The sequence below is a fragment of the Cucurbita pepo genome, chromosome LG11, assembly GCF_002806865.2.
Source record: "Cucurbita pepo subsp. pepo cultivar mu-cu-16 chromosome LG11, ASM280686v2, whole genome shotgun sequence".
In the NCBI taxonomy this organism is placed as follows: Eukaryota; Viridiplantae; Streptophyta; class Magnoliopsida; order Cucurbitales; family Cucurbitaceae; genus Cucurbita; species Cucurbita pepo.
The window spans coordinates 103,781-125,505 of record NC_036648.1 but is presented as its reverse complement, the minus strand read 5'-3'; the positions used below and the strand labels follow the sequence as shown (position 1 = coordinate 125,505).

General features: G+C 39.8%; 5 protein-coding genes across 9 annotated transcripts; all 5 read right to left on the bottom strand.

Annotated features, from left to right (window-relative positions):
• Positions 1–1,072: 1,072 nt before the first annotated feature.
• On the bottom strand, positions 1,073–4,052 carry LOC111805086 (protein trichome birefringence-like 2). Its single transcript, XM_023689969.1, has 5 exons — positions 3,100–4,052; positions 2,772–2,964; positions 2,491–2,681; positions 2,256–2,414; positions 1,073–2,181 (listed from the first exon to the last, which is right to left on the bottom strand). Exons 1-5 carry the CDS (start codon positions 3,870–3,872, stop codon positions 1,839–1,841), a joined length of 1,659 nt encoding a protein of 552 aa, XP_023545737.1. The 5' UTR covers positions 3,873–4,052; the 3' UTR covers positions 1,073–1,838.
• A 485-nt stretch (positions 4,053–4,537) lies between these two features.
• Positions 4,538–8,480, bottom strand: LOC111806039 (protein NSP-INTERACTING KINASE 3-like). Its single transcript, XM_023691375.1, has 11 exons — positions 7,749–8,480; positions 7,409–7,541; positions 7,224–7,295; positions 6,948–7,091; positions 6,790–6,861; positions 6,655–6,714; positions 6,469–6,557; positions 6,236–6,379; positions 5,781–6,122; positions 5,194–5,585; positions 4,538–5,021 (listed from the first exon to the last, which is right to left on the bottom strand). The coding sequence occupies exons 1-11, from the start codon at positions 7,846–7,848 to the stop codon at positions 4,704–4,706; spliced, it is 1,866 nt and encodes a 621-aa protein (XP_023547143.1). The 5' UTR covers positions 7,849–8,480; the 3' UTR covers positions 4,538–4,703.
• A 1,671-nt stretch (positions 8,481–10,151) lies between these two features.
• LOC111806038 (F-box/kelch-repeat protein At1g23390-like) lies at positions 10,152–11,620 on the bottom strand. The gene has a single exon (XM_023691374.1). It carries the CDS (start codon positions 11,565–11,567, stop codon positions 10,332–10,334), a length of 1,236 nt encoding a protein of 411 aa, XP_023547142.1. The 5' UTR covers positions 11,568–11,620; the 3' UTR covers positions 10,152–10,331.
• A 542-nt stretch (positions 11,621–12,162) lies between these two features.
• Positions 12,163–16,722, bottom strand: LOC111806037 (ATP-citrate synthase alpha chain protein 1-like). Its single transcript, XM_023691373.1, has 13 exons — positions 16,600–16,722; positions 16,302–16,410; positions 15,611–15,787; positions 15,326–15,487; positions 15,116–15,196; positions 14,834–14,885; positions 14,478–14,592; positions 14,294–14,375; positions 13,331–13,426; positions 13,132–13,233; positions 12,879–12,995; positions 12,684–12,800; positions 12,163–12,593 (listed from the first exon to the last, which is right to left on the bottom strand). Exons 2-13 carry the CDS (start codon positions 16,398–16,400, stop codon positions 12,522–12,524), a joined length of 1,272 nt encoding a protein of 423 aa, XP_023547141.1. The 5' UTR covers positions 16,401–16,410; positions 16,600–16,722; the 3' UTR covers positions 12,163–12,521.
• A 947-nt stretch (positions 16,723–17,669) lies between these two features.
• Positions 17,670–21,479, bottom strand: LOC111806035. Of its 5 annotated transcripts, none has more exons than XM_023691369.1 (9): positions 21,149–21,478; positions 20,194–20,548; positions 19,588–19,621; positions 19,034–19,249; positions 18,756–18,845; positions 18,557–18,622; positions 18,377–18,468; positions 18,249–18,296; positions 17,670–18,177 (listed from the first exon to the last, which is right to left on the bottom strand). In XM_023691369.1, exons 2-9 carry the CDS (start codon positions 20,514–20,516, stop codon positions 18,054–18,056), a joined length of 993 nt encoding a protein of 330 aa, XP_023547137.1. In that variant the 5' UTR covers positions 20,517–20,548; positions 21,149–21,478; the 3' UTR covers positions 17,670–18,053. The 5 variants fall into 5 exon arrangements, with proteins under 5 accessions (XP_023547137.1, XP_023547135.1, XP_023547138.1 ...); XM_023691367.1 differs by having other exon boundaries at positions 20,194–20,545; XM_023691370.1 differs by having other exon boundaries at positions 21,177–21,478.
• Positions 21,480–21,725: the final 246 nt, after the last annotated feature.

The window sequence follows — 21,725 nt, the reverse complement described above, 5'->3', positions numbered from 1 at the left end:
TAGTTTCTTCATGTAGTTTCTTGACATTGTCCATACCTGAATTTTATTTTAAAAGAATTCATTTTAACTGTTCATATTTGAAATTATTCTTGTAGATAGAAATTATTCTTGTAGATATTGTCTGTTTTAGTTCGTATCTCAACCTTTTAATGAAACATGTATGCTAAAAGTTATAATCATTTCCAAGGAGGCACCCATAGAATAAAGTTTTTAATAGGGTTTATTATTGTGGAGGCGAAGAAAATGGAGGGCAGTGGGCATTGACTAAAGTCAAGGGCCACGATCTGTGTCCCCCCTAAGTATGCGGGGTGCAGTTGTAATCATAAATTTGCAGCACGCCACAGTGAGCTTCCCCTGTCCGCTCTTAACTCTCCTTCTCACTTCTTAATTATTGTCATTACTCTTTTCATCAATTACTCTCTTTTTTCCCCAATCATTGATTTGTTAACAAGTATTTAGATAGGTGATATGAGTGGTTGTATGTATGGGTGGACAGCCCACCAAAGAACACCACAAAATTGTCTACAGAAAAGGGTACAGAGAAGGTGCAAGAAACATCCCCCCTATCTGTTGTTGTAAAGCTAAGTTACAAATAACACACAGTTGCCTCTGTTTTTGGTTTCTTTGTTTGTTTCTTAATCTGCTTAACCCGACCAAACAATGGATAATATTGTAATTCTTAATTCGTTAGCACAGAATTTCAGGTCATAAAAAATGCTGGGAGGAGGGTGCCAGAAGGCAGAAGGCAGAAGGCAGAAAAATGCTGAGCTCCTACTTGTCTCTTCTGAAAGCAATACTTATAACGCTTTCTAAACGCCGACCGCTTTTCATTTCCTTCACGGATTCTCCACTCACCACTCATTCCCCCCGTTGAACGGATCGGGTTTGCTTCCTGCCCTTTCATTTTCATGCCTTCTCTCTAATCCGGCCCAGCCCAGCCCAAAACGCCTCCAATAATTCTTTTCTTTATTTATCGGTGGCCGTGGGTGCGATTCTGAGGAGGACCTCTTTGTCCTTTTCTTAATTAAGATCCTCTTCCACAACAAGAATCTTCACGCCCAAATCCCAATTTTAAAATTCGCACAATATTAGTGAAAGCCAGAGCTGCCCCTCCCCTGTCCCTACCCAACCAATGGTCTGAACAGAGGTCTTAATGTAAGCTGAGTCGAGCATTATTTTGATTAGTGAATTGGGAATGGAAGCTCCACCCAAATTTGAATCGTTTGGAGCTTATCCAGCTTCGAATGGAATGGAATGGAATGGAATGGAATGGAATGGAAGGGTGGGAGTATTATAATGGGGTACCAGGTTGGTCCTGTATTTAAACCCACAATGGAGAACCCGACTTCTCCCCCAGCTTTTCTAATCTAAGAGGTGTTGAATCAGATAGGGGCAGTCGCGCTGTGGCTTGGTCCATGGACCATGACCACAGCCCTTGAAGAAAAGCTAGTGGAGATCCGGTGAGGGTATACAATGCCAATGTCTCACCTTCCTCCTCAAATCCCTGAGCTAAACCCATCAGCCATGCCCTCTGCCTACTTAGTTTCATTCTCTGCTTGGCCTTTGGATTTTGCTCCGGCACTCCGGCAAGTCACGAAACGGCGTGGACTCTTACTCAGTCTACTTTATGGGGTCGTCTTTTGACCTACAAGTTAATGAATAAAAAAAATCCATTTCTATTTCGAACGATTTGGAATTATAGAATACATACATCATTATTGTTGCTCTACATTTGCACGCCTCAGGTAATCTATCACTCTACTGTAGTTGTAGCCATGTACCATTCTGCTGCTCACAACCTAAACGATTAAACAGTATTTGATCCGTATAAAACTTGCTTAGTTGCTCCAATATCTGTTTGCCATCCTTAAAAGGGAGGCATAAAGCAGCTCATTCCAAGTATCGGGTACGCCGGGCAAGCACCAATGGCTGCAATCTTGAACCCGGAGACCGGCACGTTTTTCTGCTTCTGTCTTGTACATCATTCTATAAATTGAAGGGTGTGCATCCTTCCGATAATGAGTGAGCCTGGTGATGTTTAAGTACCACACTGGCGTTTTCATCTCCTGAATCACAGACTCCACAGCCCTCATTTTGTTAGGGTACTTCCCCAACTGTGTTTTGTTATATATTGGTTCTGTTTCACCGCTGCATTGCCCTCCGGAGTTCCATTGCCCACCACTGCAAACATATATTCAAACCATTTCTAACAATATTCCAGATTGGAAGCAGGAAAGGGAGAGCATTTTATATACCTGAAATGAGAATATGAATACCCTCTGAAGAAAACCAGAGTTCGATTTCTATCAACATTGTTGTCGACCCATCGACCCCAAGTGGTGAGAGCCCTCTTAAACGCTTCCAACACCTTCAGCCTTGGGTGCACATGGTTACCTTCTTGGTAATAGTCTTCTCTAAAACACAATGTTCATTCTCAATACAAATCCCCAAGAGGTTGGATTGAATCAAAATGATGAGTATAATACATACCCTCTCGATGTTTTTTCATGAGTCCACCAATGGCCTGTATTAAACACCAAAACATCGGCATCCTTATACATTTGGGTGGTTGGGTCCATTTGATCCAATCTTAATGTCTCGATGGTTCCATTCTTTCTTTTGAATGAAGACTCCCTAACTAGGAATGGAGAACTAACAAAATCCACAGAACAGTTGTAGTCCTGCAGATGCAACAAAGGGAAAGGTGAGTTGAAAACGTTAGAAAATGACAAACATGGGTTGACTGGAATGGAAGATCATGGAAATCTTGCCTCGAACCGGAAGGCGTAGAAGCCCTTCTTCTTGAACTCTGTCCTTCCAGATATCTCATACACTCTTTTCTTGTCGCTTATACTATGACGAAGAATGCACACCAGAGACTCCCACATGTTCCTATTCAATGAATCCCCAACAAACACCAAACTCTTTCCCCTCAACACCTCTAGAAAATGTGTTGCGTTCAGACTGAAAGCAGCAGAATTCAAAAGGGGCATTAGGAAAGAGGTTTGTAAACACCATGGTAATTTTTCATTCATTCATCCACCATTGAACCTAACATGCAAGTAATTGAAGGACGAGGGGATTGAGTTAAAGTAATACCTTGGAATGTTACACCCATTTGGCTGCCATTTCCATTTCAAATATCCATCGTCCGGCCTCTTATTAAGATGACAATCAAAGTCCCTGTCGATGTAAGGGCAAGAACCCTTAGGATAATATGGCTTCGAATCATCCCTCACCCATCCACCATCGAAGATATCACATTCCTCATCAAAACTGTTATTTGATGTTGCCGCTGGTTGAGACCTACCATCACCTTCGGACGGTCTCTTGTCCTCAGCATTGGAAGAATGATTGTTCTTTTTCTGGTATTGAGTAGTATTGTTGTTCAAACACGTGGTGTTACTCGGTAAATTATCTGCAGTTATCTTCTGGGTGTCCAACTTTGCTAGGCTAGAAATTGTTCCATTTCCAGTAACATTTTTGGATTCAAGGGACAAAGTTGCATTCCAAATTTTGGAGCAACTTGGCGAATGGGTGTTAAGTTGCAAGCTCCCATTGGCAAGTGGCTGAACCAATGACGCCATATGGGGAGGAACAGGCACAAGGGTTGGTGTGTCGCCATCATAGGTCCCCAGCTTGGAAGAATTAGCAGTTAGATCAGAAAAGGGGAGAGACGAGGAAGAAAAGAGGGAAGCCACGGAAGTGGGGCGATTAGGAAGAGAGAAGAAGAAATTGACATGAGAAGAAGTGTAGAGCCAAAGAAAGCCGACAACAATGAGAGGAACGGCAATGCCAAGACCAAACCCAGGAACAAGTCTTCTCCTCGGCGATAAAATCTGCTCGGGGAATCCAAGCTTCCGGCGGAGCATGGCCTAAATCGGTGGAGGCTACCCTTAATGAAAGAAGGATTTGATGGAAAATGGATTATAAAGGTGGCTGAACGCCAGAGAGAGGGGGAGCTTCAGGGAGTTGGTTTGTATTTTTTTTAACGGTTTACAAAGCGGCAAAAGAGGGAAAATATCAGCGATGAAGTGCGAGGCAGAGACAGCAGAAACATCAAACTCCGAACCCCTTAATATTATATATATATATATATATATATAATAAGCAATTCTAAACCATGATGAATGCGAACGAATTAGAGCAGCATTGTTCATTAAACCCGTTTCATCATTTATTTGGATGGATATACGAGGGTCTATCTATATAATATAATAGTTTTGGCAGATAATGAAACGAAACGATGAATCCCAAGTCGGCGTCCTCGCGTGTAACTTCGACAATGATGCTTCGGACCGGATCGCATGCCGACATGCGCTCATGTTTATCGTAGTATCCACAGCCGGCCCTTCCGCCTCCGCCTTGTTCAATCATCTTATCCCACGTCCATGTATTCTGCATTCTAACTTCGATTACGACGGAGCATGCAGTTCGTGGCAGGGCATGGGGCCCCACTTGAACATCCATATGGGCTGGGCCGTATTCTGTGCACAAATTAACAAACGACATGTCGTTTTGTTCTGGCAATGTCGTATGTTAGGACATTAATTTCTCAACAACCACCTTAGGAGCATGCATTACTCTTTCTCTCATTCCTTTTTACAGAAGAGAATTACACAAGCATGAAACCACACTTGTTTCTCTGCAACTGCAAGTTAATGATGTAAGAGGGAATTACACAAGAAAGAAAATGAAGGCTCTCATCTGGGGCCTGAAAGCTCCATGGCTTCCACGATCAAAGAAGATTCTTCTATATAATCTGAGTACAGCTGAGGGGGTTTCTCACACAGTCGGTATCTTGGCGTCTCGACGTGCTGTGACGCTTCCCATTTCTCAGCTAACCCATCGCCTTCCAACATTTTTAGTACTTCAGACATTTTGGGTCGGTGAGAAGGATTGAATTGAGTGCATAACAGGGCAACCTGGACCATTTCCTCTAGCTCAACTCTGTCGTAGTTGCCTCTTAGATCCTTATCCACCATCATATTCAGCTTTCCTTCCTGGTGCAACCTTTTCACCTATTGTATATTAACAGGAAAAATTAAAGAACTCCACATGGCTTGTTTAATCAAAACAATGCAAGACCCAAGAAGCCAAACATGCAGGTTTCTAGTACTAATAGATTGAATTATCATGAGTGTAGTTGGCATGCACATAATGAAAACAAGGAGATGCTAGAGCAGTAGTTACCCAATCAAGCATCACGCCCTTCTGGTTTGCTCCTCGACCAAAATCCAGAGCCTTCTGACCAGTAATTAACTCAAGAAGCAAGATTCCAAACCCAAAAACATCAGTCTTTTCTGACGATTGTCCTGTTGATAAGTACTCTGGAGCAATATGGCCAACAGTGCCGCGCACCGCTGTAGTCACGTGAGAATCTCTGTGATCCAAAAGTTTGGCCAACCCAAAGTCTCCAACCACGGCCTCGAAGTCTTCATCAAGGAGAATGTTGGCGGCCTTCACATCACGATGGATAATTTTGGGGTCACACTGCTCGTGCAAGTACACCAATCCTCTAGCTGTGCCCAACGCTATTCTCTTTCTCATTGCCCAATCTAGAGCCGGCTGCCCATGGATATGATCTGATAAACAAACAAGGGATTGAAGATTATGAAATGCCCCACAGCTTAATTTTTCTTTTCTAAAAACCAAGTAAACAGCCTCATCAAGCTATGTGGAACCATATGAACATTCAATATCTTGTGTTGTTAAGCCAGATGCAATTGATAGCCACCAGCAGTGTTATAGGGGTATCAATATGTTTTCATGCATCATACCTCTTAGACGAGATGCAACGCTGCCATTGGGCATAAATGGGTAAACCAGCAGTCTTTCACTCTCAGTAGAACAGAAGCCAAAAAGCCTGAGAAGGTTTCGGTGCACAGCTAAGCTTATCATCTCTACTTCAGTCTGAAATTGGATCTCCCCACCGGCAGTGTTATAATCCTTCAACCTTTTAACAGCTACCAGAGTCCCATCATTTAAGCATCCCTTGAACACAATTCCAAACCCACCTCTACCCAAGATATTCTTTGAGTTGAAATGATCAGTTGCTGCCCGAAGTTCCTTGAATGTGTACCTTCTCAAATGACCCAAACGTACCTCTGGGTCATATTGATCTGTTCCATTAATGTTACATTAACTCAACAACAATTTCTGTCATAAAATTCTCTTCCTGCTGAAGAAAATACTACTTAATCAAAATGCCATGAATGAGCAAGGAGAAACTTACCATTTACATCAAAGAAGATCTGCTGGTTGTGTCTGTATCTCCACCAGACCAGTAGTCCAATAAGGACTAATACAATAAGAGCAGCACTAAAACTTGCCCCAAAAGCAATTGCCTTGCGGTGGCTCTTACCAAATCCCAAATTTCCTGAGAAAAAAGACCCCAAGCAATCAAAAACCTGCTTCAATATGTTGAGTTAACAAATAAAAATAAAATAGAAGTCATCAGACCCACACCATCGAGAGCATCTGGAGCAAACGACAAGGGCTCTGGAAAGATAGCAGAACAGTTGTTTGGACCACAGCTCAGAGGGTTACCAATAATTCTGAACGAAAGAAACAGTACTACTTGAGGTTTTTGAAATTTTTTTTACTTGATTAAGATGACATGAATTTATAGATATGATAAAGAAAATAACTCACTTGAATGTTCTTGCTGATATTTTGGGCAAGGAGCCACTCAAGTTGTTGTATGAAAGGTCCCTATCAGTTCAACTAAAATCGTGAATATATATTTCTCCCAACTAGAAAAGTGGTATGGAGAGGTAAAGAACATACACAAGCGTGAGACCTTCAACTTTGGATAGAGATTCAGGGCAAGGTCCAGTTAGGCTGTTGTTATTTAGTCGCCTGCCTTGCTCAAAAACATAATGGGCAGTTGACAAAGATCAGAATGGATGCTGAATGAAAAGCAAGAGAAAGATTACAAAACTTACAAATAATTAAGCTTCTTCAAGTCTCCGAGGGAACTGGGTATTAAACCACTGAATACATTGTTGGAGAGATCAAGAGTCTGCAAGTTATCTAATTTACCAATGGTTGCAGGAATTGGTCCTGAAATGTCATTGTTCTGAAGCAACCTGCATATATTTGTGATAGCACATGGAATTATTTTCATTCGATAGAAAATATAGGGAAATTTTGTAGAACTTTAACTGAATAATCAAAGTGCATAAACCAGGGGTTCGTGTAAGGAGAATGGAGAAGCTTACACTGATTCCAACTTACTGAGGTTTCCAATCCCCGGTGATAAGACCCCAGACAAACTCTGGCTCGGTAGCCCCCTGTTTATAAAATCAAGAACAAATAATCCCAAAATAATAAATTGAACTTTTAGTATGAGGTCAAATCTACGAAACAATGACCAAAAAGGAGATAAGGGAGTAAGAACACTTACAAAGCAGAAACATATCCATCAGGAGAACAGGTGACCATTCTCCAGCTACAAGGATCCACAGAATTAGAATCCCAATTCTCCAAGACATTGTGGGGATCTATTAAATCATTTTTTATGGCCATCAAAGCTACGACTGTTCAGATTTCCAGAAGAAGGAAAATGTAAGTAAAGTTCATCGCCTGACTCACAAATTTGAATTCGGAAACACAAAATAGCTGGACTAAACTTGCTCAATGAAAACAAAACAAAACAAAACAAAACAAAACAAAAATGGGGTTGTTCGTAGTGGATAAAATGTAAGATGGAGGGAGGCGGAAACAGGAAGCAAAGAGAGATTAACCTTCGTAGTTGACACCAGAAGGAGACAGCGTAGCAGAAGAAACTTGGAGGAGTGCGAAAACTACAAAAACCGGTTTCCATAACAGAAAAGGTGGTTCCATAGTGAATTCTCCGTTGGGTAAATTCTCAGGCCATGTTGTGGCGTGTATGAAGGACGAGCATAGTAAAAGAGAAGAGGAATGAATGGGAGTGAGGTGAGAGAAAGCGAGAGTGTTGTGGGAAGTTGAAGTTGTGAGATCCTAGAGATCTGAGAGGGGCGAATGTGAATGGTGCTTGAGCCGTCTCCTCAGGGACTCCAAAACCATACCCTTGCTTCTTCTTTAGATGAAGATTGAGAAAAAAGAGAAGGAAAGCACCTTGGTTCAGTAAAAACACATTCAGCTCAACCCCTGCAGAAACAAACAAGAAAACAGAGACCGTAAGAAACAGCCAAGGACGGACCCAAATACAGATGTAAAAGGGGAGTTACAGCTTTTTTGAAAAGAAAAAAAAAATGGTGTAGCTTTAGAGAAAAGGGATTTGGAATGAAAGAAGAACTGTGGGAGTGGGTAGAATGGGTATGGGCACGGGGGAGTGTCCGATGCCCGATGCCCGATGCCCGATGTCCATGGCTCCGCCTTTTTCCTTTTGGCTATGCGAAAAAGAAAAGGGTCACGTGCTCCCATTGGGTCTCTCTCCCCTTCTTTCCCCATTTCCATTGTTACAAAGCCTTCCCACTAACGTATGTTCAGTCCCTCTCAACATTTTCTTTTTTATTCCTTCCTTCATTAAACTTCAATTCTATTTATTATTGTTATTATTATTTTTATTATTATTATTATTTTTGTTGAAGTTACAGTTATAAAAAGGGAATATTGGTAGAGGGTCCCACACTACCGCTATGGTGGGTGGGCATGGCCTACAGGGAGGGAGAGTGAATGGAATAGGGTAATTTTTAGGTGAGGCATGTCTTTTTAACATCATTATTATTATTATTATTATTATTTTTCAGTTGATGAGCAAAAAAATATATATAAATATAAATATAAATATAAAAGTGAGCAATTTCTTTGATTTATTAAATAGAATGCGGTATTATTGTCGCATTGGGAGGATTGAATATTCCGAATTTAAAAAAAGAAAAAACAAAAATTCCGAATTTGTGTACCCGAGACTCGTAACACGAACCCCGCGGCGTTTTCAGCCTCATCACCTGCGGGTCTTTTATTAACTTTTCTAATTAAATCCAATTTGTGAATTCCAACTCTATTAATTAATTAATTAATATATATTCCACCTTCCCCTTTTTTTTTTTTTTTTTTTTTTTTTTTTTTTTTTAATTGGACCCACAATCTTTACCATTTTAATTTAAACATCTTCAAATCCTTTCATCTATTTTTTAACACTTTACAAATCATTCTATCACCATCCTACCAAATTAGTTTTGAAAAATAAATCTCAAGTCAGCACCTTTCCAACGTTTGTTTGCCTCTCTTGTGACATAACCACGTTATCTCCTTATCACTAAAAACTACGGGTAACACTTGTTCATAATCATATCTAAGATTCTTTGTTTTTCTTTTCTAATATTGAGCTTTTTGAGATTTAAAGGAGAGTTTTAGAGGCTGGAATTTAAGTGGTAGAAGAGAAAATACTCCAAATATCCCTATAAATCTAAAAATAATATATAAAAAAAAAAAAAACATAAAAAATGATGTTCAATTAAGACGCATATATCAAACTAAGCACCTTAGGATCAGGAACCGTAGGAAACTGTTTAAAGGGTTGAGATCCTAGTAGTCCTAAACTAAGAAAAACTGGAGAGATCAGAAGAGAGTGTCATGAAGATGATAGTTTGTGTCCAAGTCATCCAACTACCCCAGAGATGTAGTCTGGCCACCACAACAACCAAAGCAGCTCAACATTGAGCTACCCAATACTCTGATAGTAGTTGAACAAATGGCTCAAACTTTCTAAAGCCCATAAAATATTCATAGATACCTATTGAGATAAAGATAATGAGAACCTACACGTCAACTGTTGTTTTCCATTCTGATATTATTTTAACAAATGTTTGTCCAATCCAATGCGACCTGCAATTATTATAAGAAACCAAAAGGAAAATAGGTAAAAAAAGGTAAAGAAAGGAAGGCAATGAACCATGAAAGTTGGAAAGGACTGGCAATGGTAGGCCCATTCTGGGCAAGTTAATCCACCCTTATCCATATCACCAGATGAAGAGACGAGAAAGCGATCCAATATACATTTATATAAATACTAAAATCAATGTCTGCCTATAACCCTATGACCTTCACTACAACTCTATCATGTTTTTCACTCAGATTTTCTTTCATAAATTGTTACTTTTTTATTTTTCTTTTTATTTTTAATGAAGCTATTTATTAAACTTCAAACTTTATTCCGCTCTAACAAAATTGAAGCTCCCTATTCTAATATGGGGTTAAGAAGCATGGTAACATGGGAGGGGATTAAATTTTGACCAAATGCATGTTTGATTTCACAACAATAAGATGTCATAAGTACTACTCTCCAAATCTCCACATTTATAGTGTGGAGAGATACAGGCAACGCAATGAATCATGTGTTAAAATGATTGGGTTTTGTTCCGAGTGAGAAGCGTGGAGTTCCGGGCGCGTTCCAAGTATGGGAGGGTTACGTTGGAGCAGGACACCACCAGGTTCCGGAAGCGGCAAGAGTCACGGTCCAAGGCGGCGGCTGTCACGCTTCCCCAGCGGCATGCTCCCTCCTTCACCTCGCACACAACGACCTCCCTGGCCTCCGAAGGGTTGTGCACAAAAACAAAATCTCCCATCACATTCAAGTGAATGGAGGGCATATACTCACTCTCGCCCTTCAGCTTCTCCACCAGCTGGAATGGCATCTCCCACTCATCTCTCCGCCCCTCCGTTTCCACTAATAATTCCCACATCACTACGCTCCTCACGTCCTCCGCCTCTCCCCTCAAACCCACCACTATCATACCCTTTCCACCACAACCAATCACCGAGAAGAACACGCTTTCCACATCATCTCCACGCACGTTGTACGGTCCGCACCAAGTTTTTGTCCGAGGATCAAACGAGTACGTTACGCCCGACCTTTTCACGCTCACGTACATTTTGTTCTGCTCCGCCGCAACTGACAGCCAAGTGGAGGCCGCCGAGTCCATGAGCTCCGTGGGCATGGAGTCGCACCACTCCCACGTGCCAGTGGTGGTGTCGTAGATTTCTAGGGGAGGAATGGTGTCATCATCTTGTATGCCGCAGCAGGCTCCAGAACCGGCCACAATTATATGGTTGCCCACCGCGGCAACCACAGGGTCGGGGCGCCACCCGATGGGTGGGGCGGCTACTTGCCAGTTGAGGTGGAGTGGATCCATGGAGAAGGCAAATCTGGAGGCGGAGAGCATGTAGAGGAGGGAGGAGGGGGAGGATCTAAGAAGAGAGAAGTAATGGATTGAGGAGGAGGAGGAGGAGGAGGAGGAGGAGGAGGAGGGTTGTTGGACCTCCATCCAGAGGTGGGACCGTGGATCATATGCGAGTGTGGTGACGGCGGATGGAGAGCGAGTGGACTGGGAGTGAAGCATCAGCCATGGCTTTACAGTGTTGAGACGAAGGAGGGAGCTGGAGATTGCCGAGCGCCACGAGGACGCCACGCTGTTGGCGGAAACAAGATCCACCAACGGCACGTGGCTTATTATCTCTTCCAAAATATCTCCGCCAATTGCACATTCCTCCGCCCTCTCACTCATCTCAGACTCCGCAGTTGGAACATTTGACGCCGTTGAAGACGAGAACAAATAAGAGAAGGGAGAGTTCATTATATAGAGCAGATCTCAGAACATATCATTTGCTTACCCATATTTGATGTGATTTGTTCTGTGGTCCGTTGCTTCTTCTCTGGTCCCTGTTCCATTGTTTCAATTTCATATATTTTAAATTAATATGAGTGGGAGGGATGAGCTGTAAATTTGGATGGCTCAGGTGGTGGACCACCACTGAAATCCAAACGTCACATTTTGATTACATGTGAGAGTCAGGCTCCAGTGTAGGGTGTGGGGACACGGTTGACTTATACCCTCCCGACCTCACCCTTCCGGCCTTTAATCACTGGGCCCTTCCCATTTGTTTCCTTCCTTGTCCGGAAGAAGATGCAGCCAGATAAGTGTTATTCGGACAGACACAATCATTCTTTACATCATAATTAATCCTGCGGTTGCTGCTCTTTTTCAAGCAATAATATTCATGCAAACCACCATCAACCCCATTTGACAACAACTCTAAAGGGATTATACTTTCTCGGTAGCTAGACAGTACAAATTTCATGCACAAGGAAAAGTAGAAAAGAAGGGAGAGGGAGGATGGTAGATCCTTTTTAAAGAAAAGAAAAAACTTAACACTTTTGGAAGTAACAGGACTTGGAGACAGGGAAGTATGATTCCATAGAAATAGTTGAAAGTGTGGTGAGAAATAGGCGTACTCAATTGAATACCTCCCCTCTTAAATGTAAGATAAGCTATGAGCTATACTGAAAGCGAAACAAGATAGCCACTGGTCGCTACACCCATCTACATTGAATCCACACTTTCCCCTCTGCATTAACATTATCCACTCAAAACTTCTCTGCTCACTTATTCTTGTTCTAATGCATCACAAATGTATATTTTTTATTTAAAACTTGAGGAATTACCACCACCAATTGGTTAAACCCAAGAAAACTACACACATAATATAAGATTTCTATGACAAGCTCGACGCGGATGGTGTATCCTCACTTAGGCAGCTGCCGTTATGCACTCAATTGCTTGCTTGCATATACCAGTCATGGTTGCCTCTGGCCCATAAACCTATATATTAGAAACCAAGGTTTCTCAGTACCAGCATTTCTTCAGGCCTTTGACAATATATAGTTGGAAGTAATTAATGCTTCACTCTACCTCAATTGGAACACCAAGTTCTTCACCAAGTGCCCGCATCTTGGCAAGACCTCTCTGGTAGTTGGGGCCTCCTCTCCTCACATAAATATTCATCCTAGCCGCTTTCAGCCTCGATTCCTGAATCATAACACAACATTATTAGTGTACTTCATGAATCGACCAAATGGATTCCCTGAAACTGGAAAGGGATTTCACCTTCTCCTTCAAGGCCCGAATTATGCCATTAAATGTAGCAGCTACATCAGTAAAGTTGGCTATCCCTCCTCCAATCACGAGTGCTCTCTTTTGGCCGTCGGGGTCAGCAGTTGCACACTACAGGGAATAGAAGTATCCAATATACAGAAGCAGATGTTTAATTACAAATTCAAGCATCTCCACATACTCGTGATTGCAATTCGATATGGTACTTATGTTATGCACATCCAACTTGATAATATACAATGCTTACATCAAGAACAACTCTGGCATACTGCAACACCTCCTCCTCATTAGGTGCTCCACTATATTCTGCATAGTTTCCGAGCTCAGTGGCATAACCAAGATCTCCAACCTATACAAAAAGAAAACTTCTATCAAGAAATTCAAAATAATAAAATTTAAGGGTGAATCCCGACAGTCAAGTATTGTAGCGGACAACAGAAACACACCGTGTCTGCATATATGACACTTGCACCACCTCCAGCCACCATGGTCCAAATTCGTCCCTTGGGATTCAAAACAGTGAATTTCAAGGATGCACTTGTCTGTATAGGTGAAAATAAAAACAGTTGATCTAATTAGTTAAGAACAAAAACTAATTCCAGCACATTAAACCCAGTATGAAGTAAACTGAAATGCCATTTCAGCAAACTCGCTGATGCATGGAATGAAATTAGTTTAATCTGGTCGCATAAGCATTGAATTAGAAGACTTGCAGCAGGAGCAAGAAAACCTCAGAAAAACACATTTGGCACATGTATAAAACAACTAACGTAGCAAACTGGCTCACAAACAAGTATTGGATGCATTTTGCACATGTTGAGAGAGGGCCTTAGACGTGTAGTTCCTTGCTAGGTTCTATGCCTCTCTTTGAGCATTGGCGACAGAACATTTTTGTAATATTTCCTAGTTCTTATTCTTCTTGATTGGAGTCATTTCCTTTAATTGGACTCCCTTTTATAGGCTGCATTGTTTTTGGATGCCCTTGTATTCCTTATTATTATTTTTTTCAATGAAAGTTGGTGTATTCCTTATTATTATTTTTTTCAATGAAAGTTGGTGTATTCCTTATTATTATTTCTTTCAATGCAAGTTGGTTTTTTATCAAAAAAATAAAAAATAAAAAATAAAAAAACTGACTTGCATACAAGAATAAGAGCACTAAGTTCAACGTGAATTACAACAGAACAAAAATGCCCAAATAACACAATGACAACTGGTATAACGAAACAGAAAACGGCCAAATATCATTACTTGTTCACCCAATAAAAGGTTTTCGAATGCAAAGAAACATTTTCCATGAATTTCCAGACTAAAAGAATATATGTAAATCAGTCGTCTAGGGTGAAGAACTGTTAAAGGAGAAGGACATTAAAACTATGAAGAAAAAACTTGACAGATAGGTTCATTACCTTTTCATCTAGGCCATGGATAAAGCTTTCAGTAGGACTCATAACCCTACCAAATGGCATAGGAAATTCAATACTCCCCCACCTATAAGGTTAAAAATATATCAGAATATATAATTTGCTAGGCTTGTACTTGATGCACAAGCAATGGATGAAATGCAGTTATAACCAAGGGCGTCAGACATACTTCTTGAAGTTCTTGAAAGCAGCAGTATCATCTAGTTCACCTCTCATATCCAAAGGATATGGCTTCCCATCAACAATCGCAAAAGGATTCATTTCCAAGAAAGTAAAGTCCAGATCTGTCTCACAATAAATTGAAATTAAGTGATCCGTGTACAAAATAAACTAAGGAATTAAATTTACTTCAATCAAACTACATAAATTTTTAAGTCTAATGGACTACTCTGGTGATGACTTAACATGATAGCAAGACAGATCAGCCTAACAGTGATATTGGAATATATCAAATACTAACCTAATAACTTCAGTTTTTGAATCTACCAATAACATTTAAGTTCACATCCCTAACAAATAAAATACCTTGGAATAGGATATAAACTGCCTTGATAAAATCCTCGATTTCTCCTTTGACCTGGATTGGAAAATAAATTTATGTCAACTGTCTGGTCTTCCAAAGGGGTTTCACGACTTCCCGTGACAAGATAACCATTTCAGATAAATTAAAGCCCCATACGTGAATAGTATATCAGAGGTCTTAGAGCAGATTTAAGGCTTCCACAAATTATGTAGACAAGAGTACTATATGATGCCCATATATAAATATCAACAGAGAAAAAACAATTTTCATCGATGTAAGCTTACCTCCAAAGGAAGGCTTGCCACCAGCTCAGCGCATGTTTCTGAAGTGAGAGACACTCCTGTGGGGATAAATATGGTTTTAACCTGAATGGAAGAGTGTTTCACTGAAACTTAGTAAAATTTGGGGGTGAGAGAAATCAAACAGGAAGAGTAATTCCTGAACCTAAAGAGCACTTTTATGCAAAAGATTGTTATCTTTTTTAGCAGCAATACCTTATCCCAGTTTTCTTCGATTTCAATTCCTCCACACTCCGAGAAGCTAATGCTGCACCCAAGTCTCTCTGAGACAATATTGAGATAGTATTCTTCCTTGTGCGGAATGAAGGGTTCCACAATAAATGTTGTGATAGGTCCCTTACATCCACCCATTGATACCTGGTTATGAAAGAGAATAACATAGTAAAAGGATCACTGAGCGAGAGTAAATGAAATGGGAGACAGAAAACAGACAATAATAATGAACGTATAGCTCAAGAAGGCAAAGGGAAATAAAAAAACCTCTTTGCCAAGGCGCTCTTTCACAAATGCAGCAACCTGAGCCAGATCAAGATTTAAGGCGACCAAACCACTTTTCCCACGCTTTCCAAACAACATATCGGGCTTCACGACCAATTTTGATGATGAAAGCCAAGGTTCCCTCTCAACAAGCTCATTGAAATCAGTTGATTCAGTGACCTGAGTCAGATTTTAATCATTATAAAATCAACATCGCCATAAAAAGGGGAAAATGAAGAGAGAGAATCATGCATGCTCACGATTTCGAGTCGATGTTCGAGCAAAGACAGGGATAGCAACATTAGATAAGATAAGATTTATTCTATAGATTATTTAAGCAGTCCTCTTATCAAAACAAATCCAAGGATTCAAACGGGTGAATAACACTCACATCAACCCTGATTGGGTAGTGTTCAGTTGAAAATTTCAGGCCGGAAAAAGAAGAAAAAAAAAAATCGAACATAGACAATATTTAAAGGGGAAAAAAGGACGATTCGGGTTATTGGAACTAAGATTCCAAGCAGCACTCTCGCATAACAAAAAAGAAAAGAAAAGACGATAAGCATTCTTCACTGAATCACTAGTTTCTAGTGAAGAAGACACCTCAACATGCAACAATGTGAAGACAACGTCAAGGAACAAAATTGTTAAAAATTTTGAGGTCTAGAAAAATAATGAAACAGGACTGACTCACCTGAGCGGATTGGATGGGCAGTTCTCTACCAGAGATCCGTTTGAAGTGCTCCTTCAACAATTTCTTTGAATCGTATTCTCTGATCTTCTTGCGAGCCATTTCTCAGACCCTGCAGTCACTCAGAGAAGACCTTCCAATCAGACCATTTCCAAGGTAAGAAGTGAATCCTTGACTCCATTCCATATTGGATAATCAAAACAAAGACACACTAGCAGATCCTTCAAGTGTTGGTTGCAGAGAAATGAACTCAAATGAAGAAATGCGGATTGAAAAAAAAGCAAAGAGAAAATCTAGTTACCTTTGGATTAGAAGTAGAGAAAGGATCAGAGTTGCGAAATTGGGGCCGCCTGTAATTTACCGCACAATGTTTGTTCTAAAAAGGCAGTCGTATTTATAGTTGCAGAGCATTTTAAAAATAATTTTCTAAAATTTGACCAATTAAAAAATAATAATTGGTTGGGTAGTTTCGTTGGCTATGGCTTCAAACGGCGGGAACCTGAATTGCTTGAACGCGAAGGAAATGAGAACACCCAACCAACGGGTGGACGCTTTTGCCGCTCACTCTCATTTATCATTATTCTATATTGCATTTTATTTATTTAATGAACCCGTAATATAGTTTATTGAATCACGAGGTGTGACACGTGATACTCGTGGGGGGTTTTTTCCCTCAAAGAAATACATACTACATTAATAATAAATAAAATAAAACGAAAATTGAGGAAAATTGAGGAAATTTAATCCCAAATCGCAACCAACGGTGGTGCTCCTCCGCATCGGTCCCGCGACTTCAACGTGAAACATGTGACGGTGTCGTTTAGTAAGAGTAAAAAAAACCAATTAAAATCATTTTCGTTTTGTTAATTTTCAAGTAATATATATTTTTTTAGAATTCGAAAAAAAAAAAAAAAGTATTACAAATATTAGTTTAAAAAAATTTCAACGTTTTAATGAGGTGAAAGACCATTTATTATAATACTTCTGACTCGGTCGCAAAATATGCATTATAAAAATGAAATTTCCATTGATTATTTCTTAGCATTATTAAGTTGACATTAATGCATGTATTATAATTTTGTCTAAGAAAAATGCACACAGTATAGTCATATTAAATGGCATTGAACGCGCGACTTGTTAATTTCATATAAATAATTTGAGTCTACATCTTGAATGCCATTTGCATTTGTTTAATCACAATTGTTTCAACAAAATTAGGTGGGGTTTAGAGGGATTACTCGTGGAATCTTAATTAATTATGTGTTTTTAGTAACGGGTAAAGTCATTCACCTTACTTAAATGCTAATTAATTGTTGGACAATTGATTTAATTTTAATTTTAATACTATTTATTACTGCTTCGAAAGAATTGGAACTACTAAAAGTTTTGAATTCACATGAGAATTAAAAACGTACATCATGGTGACTGTCTCTGCATTGATTTATAAAAAATATAACCAAAATTATTATTTTCTGCAATACTCTCCGCTTTTAATCAATTTATAACTAAAAGATAAGAGTATTGATTCTATTGAACTATGAAATAGGCTAAAAAAGCTGGCACCCTCCGTCTAGCATTGTTAGAGTATGAGTCCATCCGAGGCCTGCGTTTTTTTGCACTTCGTCGTCATGTTTGGCCGCTCAGTATGTTGTATGAGTATAATATTTCCGTCCTCGCTCGATAATTCAAAGTAAAACATGATGGGGATCACTGGAAAACACAGCTTCATAACCCATGGTTCGATGGTCGTCTGCTTCAATCATCGTCTTGCGTTTGAAACGACTGCGGGAACAATTTTGGCAATAGAGACTGCTTGATTTTGATCACTAAAGCGAAGACCCCAAAACAAGGGACATTCATCAACCCAACCCCAGCATACCTGCAAAGTGAATGGCCTTAACTACTAAATGTACAAAGACATTGGAGTCAGAGGCAGAGACTCATACTTACCATAAGGGAGCAGATGGGGGTGACAAATCAAGAAATGGATAAGGCCACCTGCAATGAAGCAGGTAAAAATAAATCAAAACATGTAGAATCTTTGCAGGAAATTATGTTAGAGCGGAGTGGAAAGTTACGGCATTGAAACAAAAGCGTGGAGGATCCATTGAAAAATGACAAACGTCCCTGTCCACAATACAAAATATCCTATCCGGAAGAGTGGATATCGCTGCAGTTCAAAGCAGAGCCTTAAATCATTATCCAACCTCAATGGAGTATCAAAAGAGAAGACTATTGAAGGAAGTATCCAAACGTACCAAATCATTCAAAATTGTTTCGCCAAGAAGACAAACAGCATTTACCGAGTGCATGGTAACAACAAACTGTGGCCAAACAGTGAATCCATCACAACATCAATCAAACAAAACAAAATGCAACTACCCCAATTCAAATAAGCACTATCAATGACTTTCTTCAAGCTAGATCGAGAGGTCCGACAGAGAAACAAATACTTACAAAACTTAATCCACGACCTCGAGATAGAAGATATGGATAAAGAATGAACCAAAATACTATGTCTGTGAGTACTACAGCACCTGCAGATGTCTAGAAAAAGAAAACGGAGAGCAAGAACCATCAGGGCACCCACTTTATCTTCTCTATATGTAAGAGAAAGATGATAATAATAATAAAGGTTAAACTAATAGCACGTACGAGACTTTTCCAACCTGTGTATATCCATAGATTTAAACATAAAAGCTGTTTCAGCTAAGTTTTAGGAGGAAAATAATCACCTGAAAGATAATTTGAAATGCATATCCACCCACACCAGCAGCTTTGCGTTCATGAAGATCTTCAGGGGAGTTCAAACTCTTGGCTGTATTGGCCATACCAGGATTCTCCCCACCAAGAGTCGGGGGCACATAAGTGCCTCGCTCTGCATCTAAACTTGTACGCTCGGTTGAGCTGCCACTATTATAACAACCATAAATGGAGAATGAAGTTGCAAGCTACAAGATGGCAATATTTGAGCTTAGTTAATAACCTGCAGATAAAGGGAAACTAGGCCATGGAATTTTAATAATTCATTGAATGTTAAGGGTTGTTTTCCTGATTACTCTAGTCCTCAACAACCAAAAGGATTTTCATATATAATAAGATGGTGCAACATATATCAAACGATGGATCACTATTTTAGATATGGTAGTTATGTTATGCACAGGGCTAGTTTCAAAGTCCCAAGCATATAACATACTTATGCACCATCCTGCTTTGTGTCTACTAAATGTGAGGGAAGTATAACAGGATTTGCCAGCAGAAATGTAGCTTTCAAAGTTATAAAGCATACCCCAAAGTAGAGCGTGACCAATGTGAACGTCCACCTGCACGAAATAATATGTTAGTCTGTGGTTTAACTTCATTTCCTATGTTGTCAAAGTAGTTCATAACTTTTTTTCTGTACATTCAAGATGATCAATTGATTAAATATGATGACCTGAGATGGCAGGTTGATTATTACGTATAGTCAACTACATAAATTTGCAACCTCTCTGGCAATATACGAGACAGACATCAGAAGGATACCATCTAAATCAATGATTGTAAATTTCATTAAATATATTGATGTAAGATGAGAAGAACAAGCTTGACAAGCATGGGAATAATGAGAAGAACAAGATTGTCTGACAAAGCACGGGTAGTTGAGGATTATTGAGAGGAGTAGTCCCACATTGACTAATTAAGAGGAAGATCATGGATTTATAAAGTACGGAACACTATCACCATTGGTACGAGACATTTTGTAAAAACCAAGAGCAAAGCTATGAGAACTTATACTCAAAGTGGACAATATCACACCATTGTGGAGGTTTATAGTTCCTAATACTGGTGTCCTCACTTAATATACTATTCAGTTAAGAATGGTACCAGAATACGAGATGTATAAATGACTTACTGAGTATAAAATAAGAATATCCTGCCTCCAACAACAACAGCGTCACCTAATATCAATCCGAAAAGCACAGCAAAAGCAAGCATTCTGTAAGCTAGCAGCCAAGCTGGATGAATTCCTTTCAGACACGGCCGCCAGAGTTCATCTTCATACAATGACCCTGCTGAATCTTGTGAATCATCTCTCGACCCAGATTTGGGTCTTTTGAAGCCTTCATATTTCGATATTAATAAGGCTGCCACTACCATAGCGGTTGATAGAAAGACAGCACATAGAAAGAACCTCCAGTTCAACCAATAACTTAAAGTATTAGTATCAGTAGTCATGACAGGCTTCCAGGTATGATCTGAAAATTCTGCTAAGAAACTCATGATGGGTTAATTGTACACGAGACAGAAAATCCGATTCAATTATTGTAGCTGTCTCTGAAAGATAGTCTAAACTTGAAGAAAACTGTTATAAATCAATGGTCCAGACAGAAAAAAAGAAAAAAAAAAAAAAGAAAATTAGAGCAGGGAAAGAAGAAAGTAGGATGGACCCCAATGACCGTGTGTGGAAGACAAATTCAGGTTCAAACAAGGAGGAACAACGACCATTAAATCAACTCCAGTCATCGAAAATGATTTTTGTGAGAATAACAACAAAACTTTTCTGAACAATTGAGTTTTTTTCACCATTGTAACGGGAAAACGGAAAGATTAGAATGAAGCGAATCCATGTGCATGAAAGAAAAAACAACCACAAAAGAATGACTTGAAACTCAATAAACAACACCAAGAAGTATGGCTAAAACTCATATATCCAACAAGAAACATCACAATCATTAAACGTCCACAGAAATGGGAAATAGGGGGAGAGGGATTCCCTAATTCTTTACTTTAGATTGCTCCAATTGAATCGAAACAGAGGCGATCATTACAAAACTAGAAAGGCAAGAAGACCAGCAAAGTATTCGTACCAATAAAAAAGGAAGGCGTGGGGCTTACGTTCTGCAAATGAAATGGAAGGGAACAGAGAGTTCAATAAAGAGGGAGATGCTTTGCTTCCTTCGATGATTTGAGAGAAAGGAGAGTTAAAAGCTGTACAGAGAAACTGTGTTAGGTAGAGAAACTGTGTTAGGTAGAGAAACTGTGTTAGGTAGAAGAACTCCGCAGGTGCAGGAAGAAGTGCAGGAAGAAGTGCAGCAATTGGGCCTTCCTTCCTTCTCTTACCGCGGGATCGCGGGAGGAGCAGACTTGGGTAGAGCCGTAAGGAACGGATTGGTTTATGTGCGACTTTTTGGGAATTTTTCTGAACAGACTTATGGTCAATCTAGCTGCCACGTGTACCGCCAAAATTATAATAAACCATATTGTTTCAATTTCAAGCTTCACATAGTTAATGCGTTCTTTTGCAAAGTTATCTTAGTGATGAAACGGGCCTGAATACTTTGGGCCATAAAGCCCAGCCTGCTACATCCATCAACCCAATTAAATGCAGATCAGTCGAACCGCTTCCTGACCCATTCCCGAAAACCCGCCCAACAAACCTAATTC

Bases quoted from the DNA above. Each gene is read 5' to 3' on its own strand.
- LOC111806038 (XM_023691374.1), bottom strand. From the start codon at position 11,567: ATGAACTCTCCCTTCTCTTATTTGTTCTCGTCTTCAACGGCGTCAAAT.
- LOC111806039 (XM_023691375.1), bottom strand. From the start codon at position 7,848: ATGGAACCACCTTTTCTGTTATGGAAACCGGTTTTTGTAGTTTTCGCA. The intron at 7,542-7,748 runs GTTAATCTCTCT...AAATCTGAACAG, and splicing joins TTCTGGTGTCAACTACGAAG to TCGTAGCTTTGATGGCCATA. The intron at 6,380-6,468 runs GTGTGGGTCTGA...CTTTTTTCTCAG, and splicing joins TGCTCCAGATGCTCTCGATG to GAAATTTGGGATTTGGTAAG.
- LOC111806037 (XM_023691373.1), bottom strand. From the start codon at position 16,400: ATGGCTCGCAAGAAGATCAGAGAATACGATTCAAAGAAATTGTTGAAG. The intron at 15,197-15,325 runs GTATTGCTGCTA...TCTTCCATTCAG, and splicing joins TCGAAGAAAACTGGGATAAG to GTTAAAACCATATTTATCCC. The intron at 12,594-12,683 runs GTAGAGTGAAGC...TCTAATATATAG, and splicing joins AACTTGGTGTTCCAATTGAG to GTTTATGGGCCAGAGGCAAC.
- LOC111806035 (XM_023691366.1), bottom strand. From the start codon at position 20,561: ATGAGTTTCTTAGCAGAATTTTCAGATCATACCTGGAAGCCTGTCATG. The intron at 19,622-20,193 runs GTAAGTCATTTA...TATTTCGTGCAG, and splicing joins ATATTCTTATTTTATACTCA to GTGGACGTTCACATTGGTCA. The intron at 19,250-19,587 runs GTATGCTTTATA...GCCATCTTGTAG, and splicing joins TGGTCACGCTCTACTTTGGG to CTTGCAACTTCATTCTCCAT.
- LOC111805086 (XM_023689969.1), bottom strand. From the start codon at position 3,872: ATGCTCCGCCGGAAGCTTGGATTCCCCGAGCAGATTTTATCGCCGAGG. The intron at 2,682-2,771 runs GCAAGATTTCCA...TTGCATCTGCAG, and splicing joins TCTACGCCTTCCGGTTCGAG to GACTACAACTGTTCTGTGGA. The intron at 2,182-2,255 runs GTATATAAAATG...ATATGTTTGCAG, and splicing joins TATTCATATTCTCATTTCAG to TGGTGGGCAATGGAACTCCG.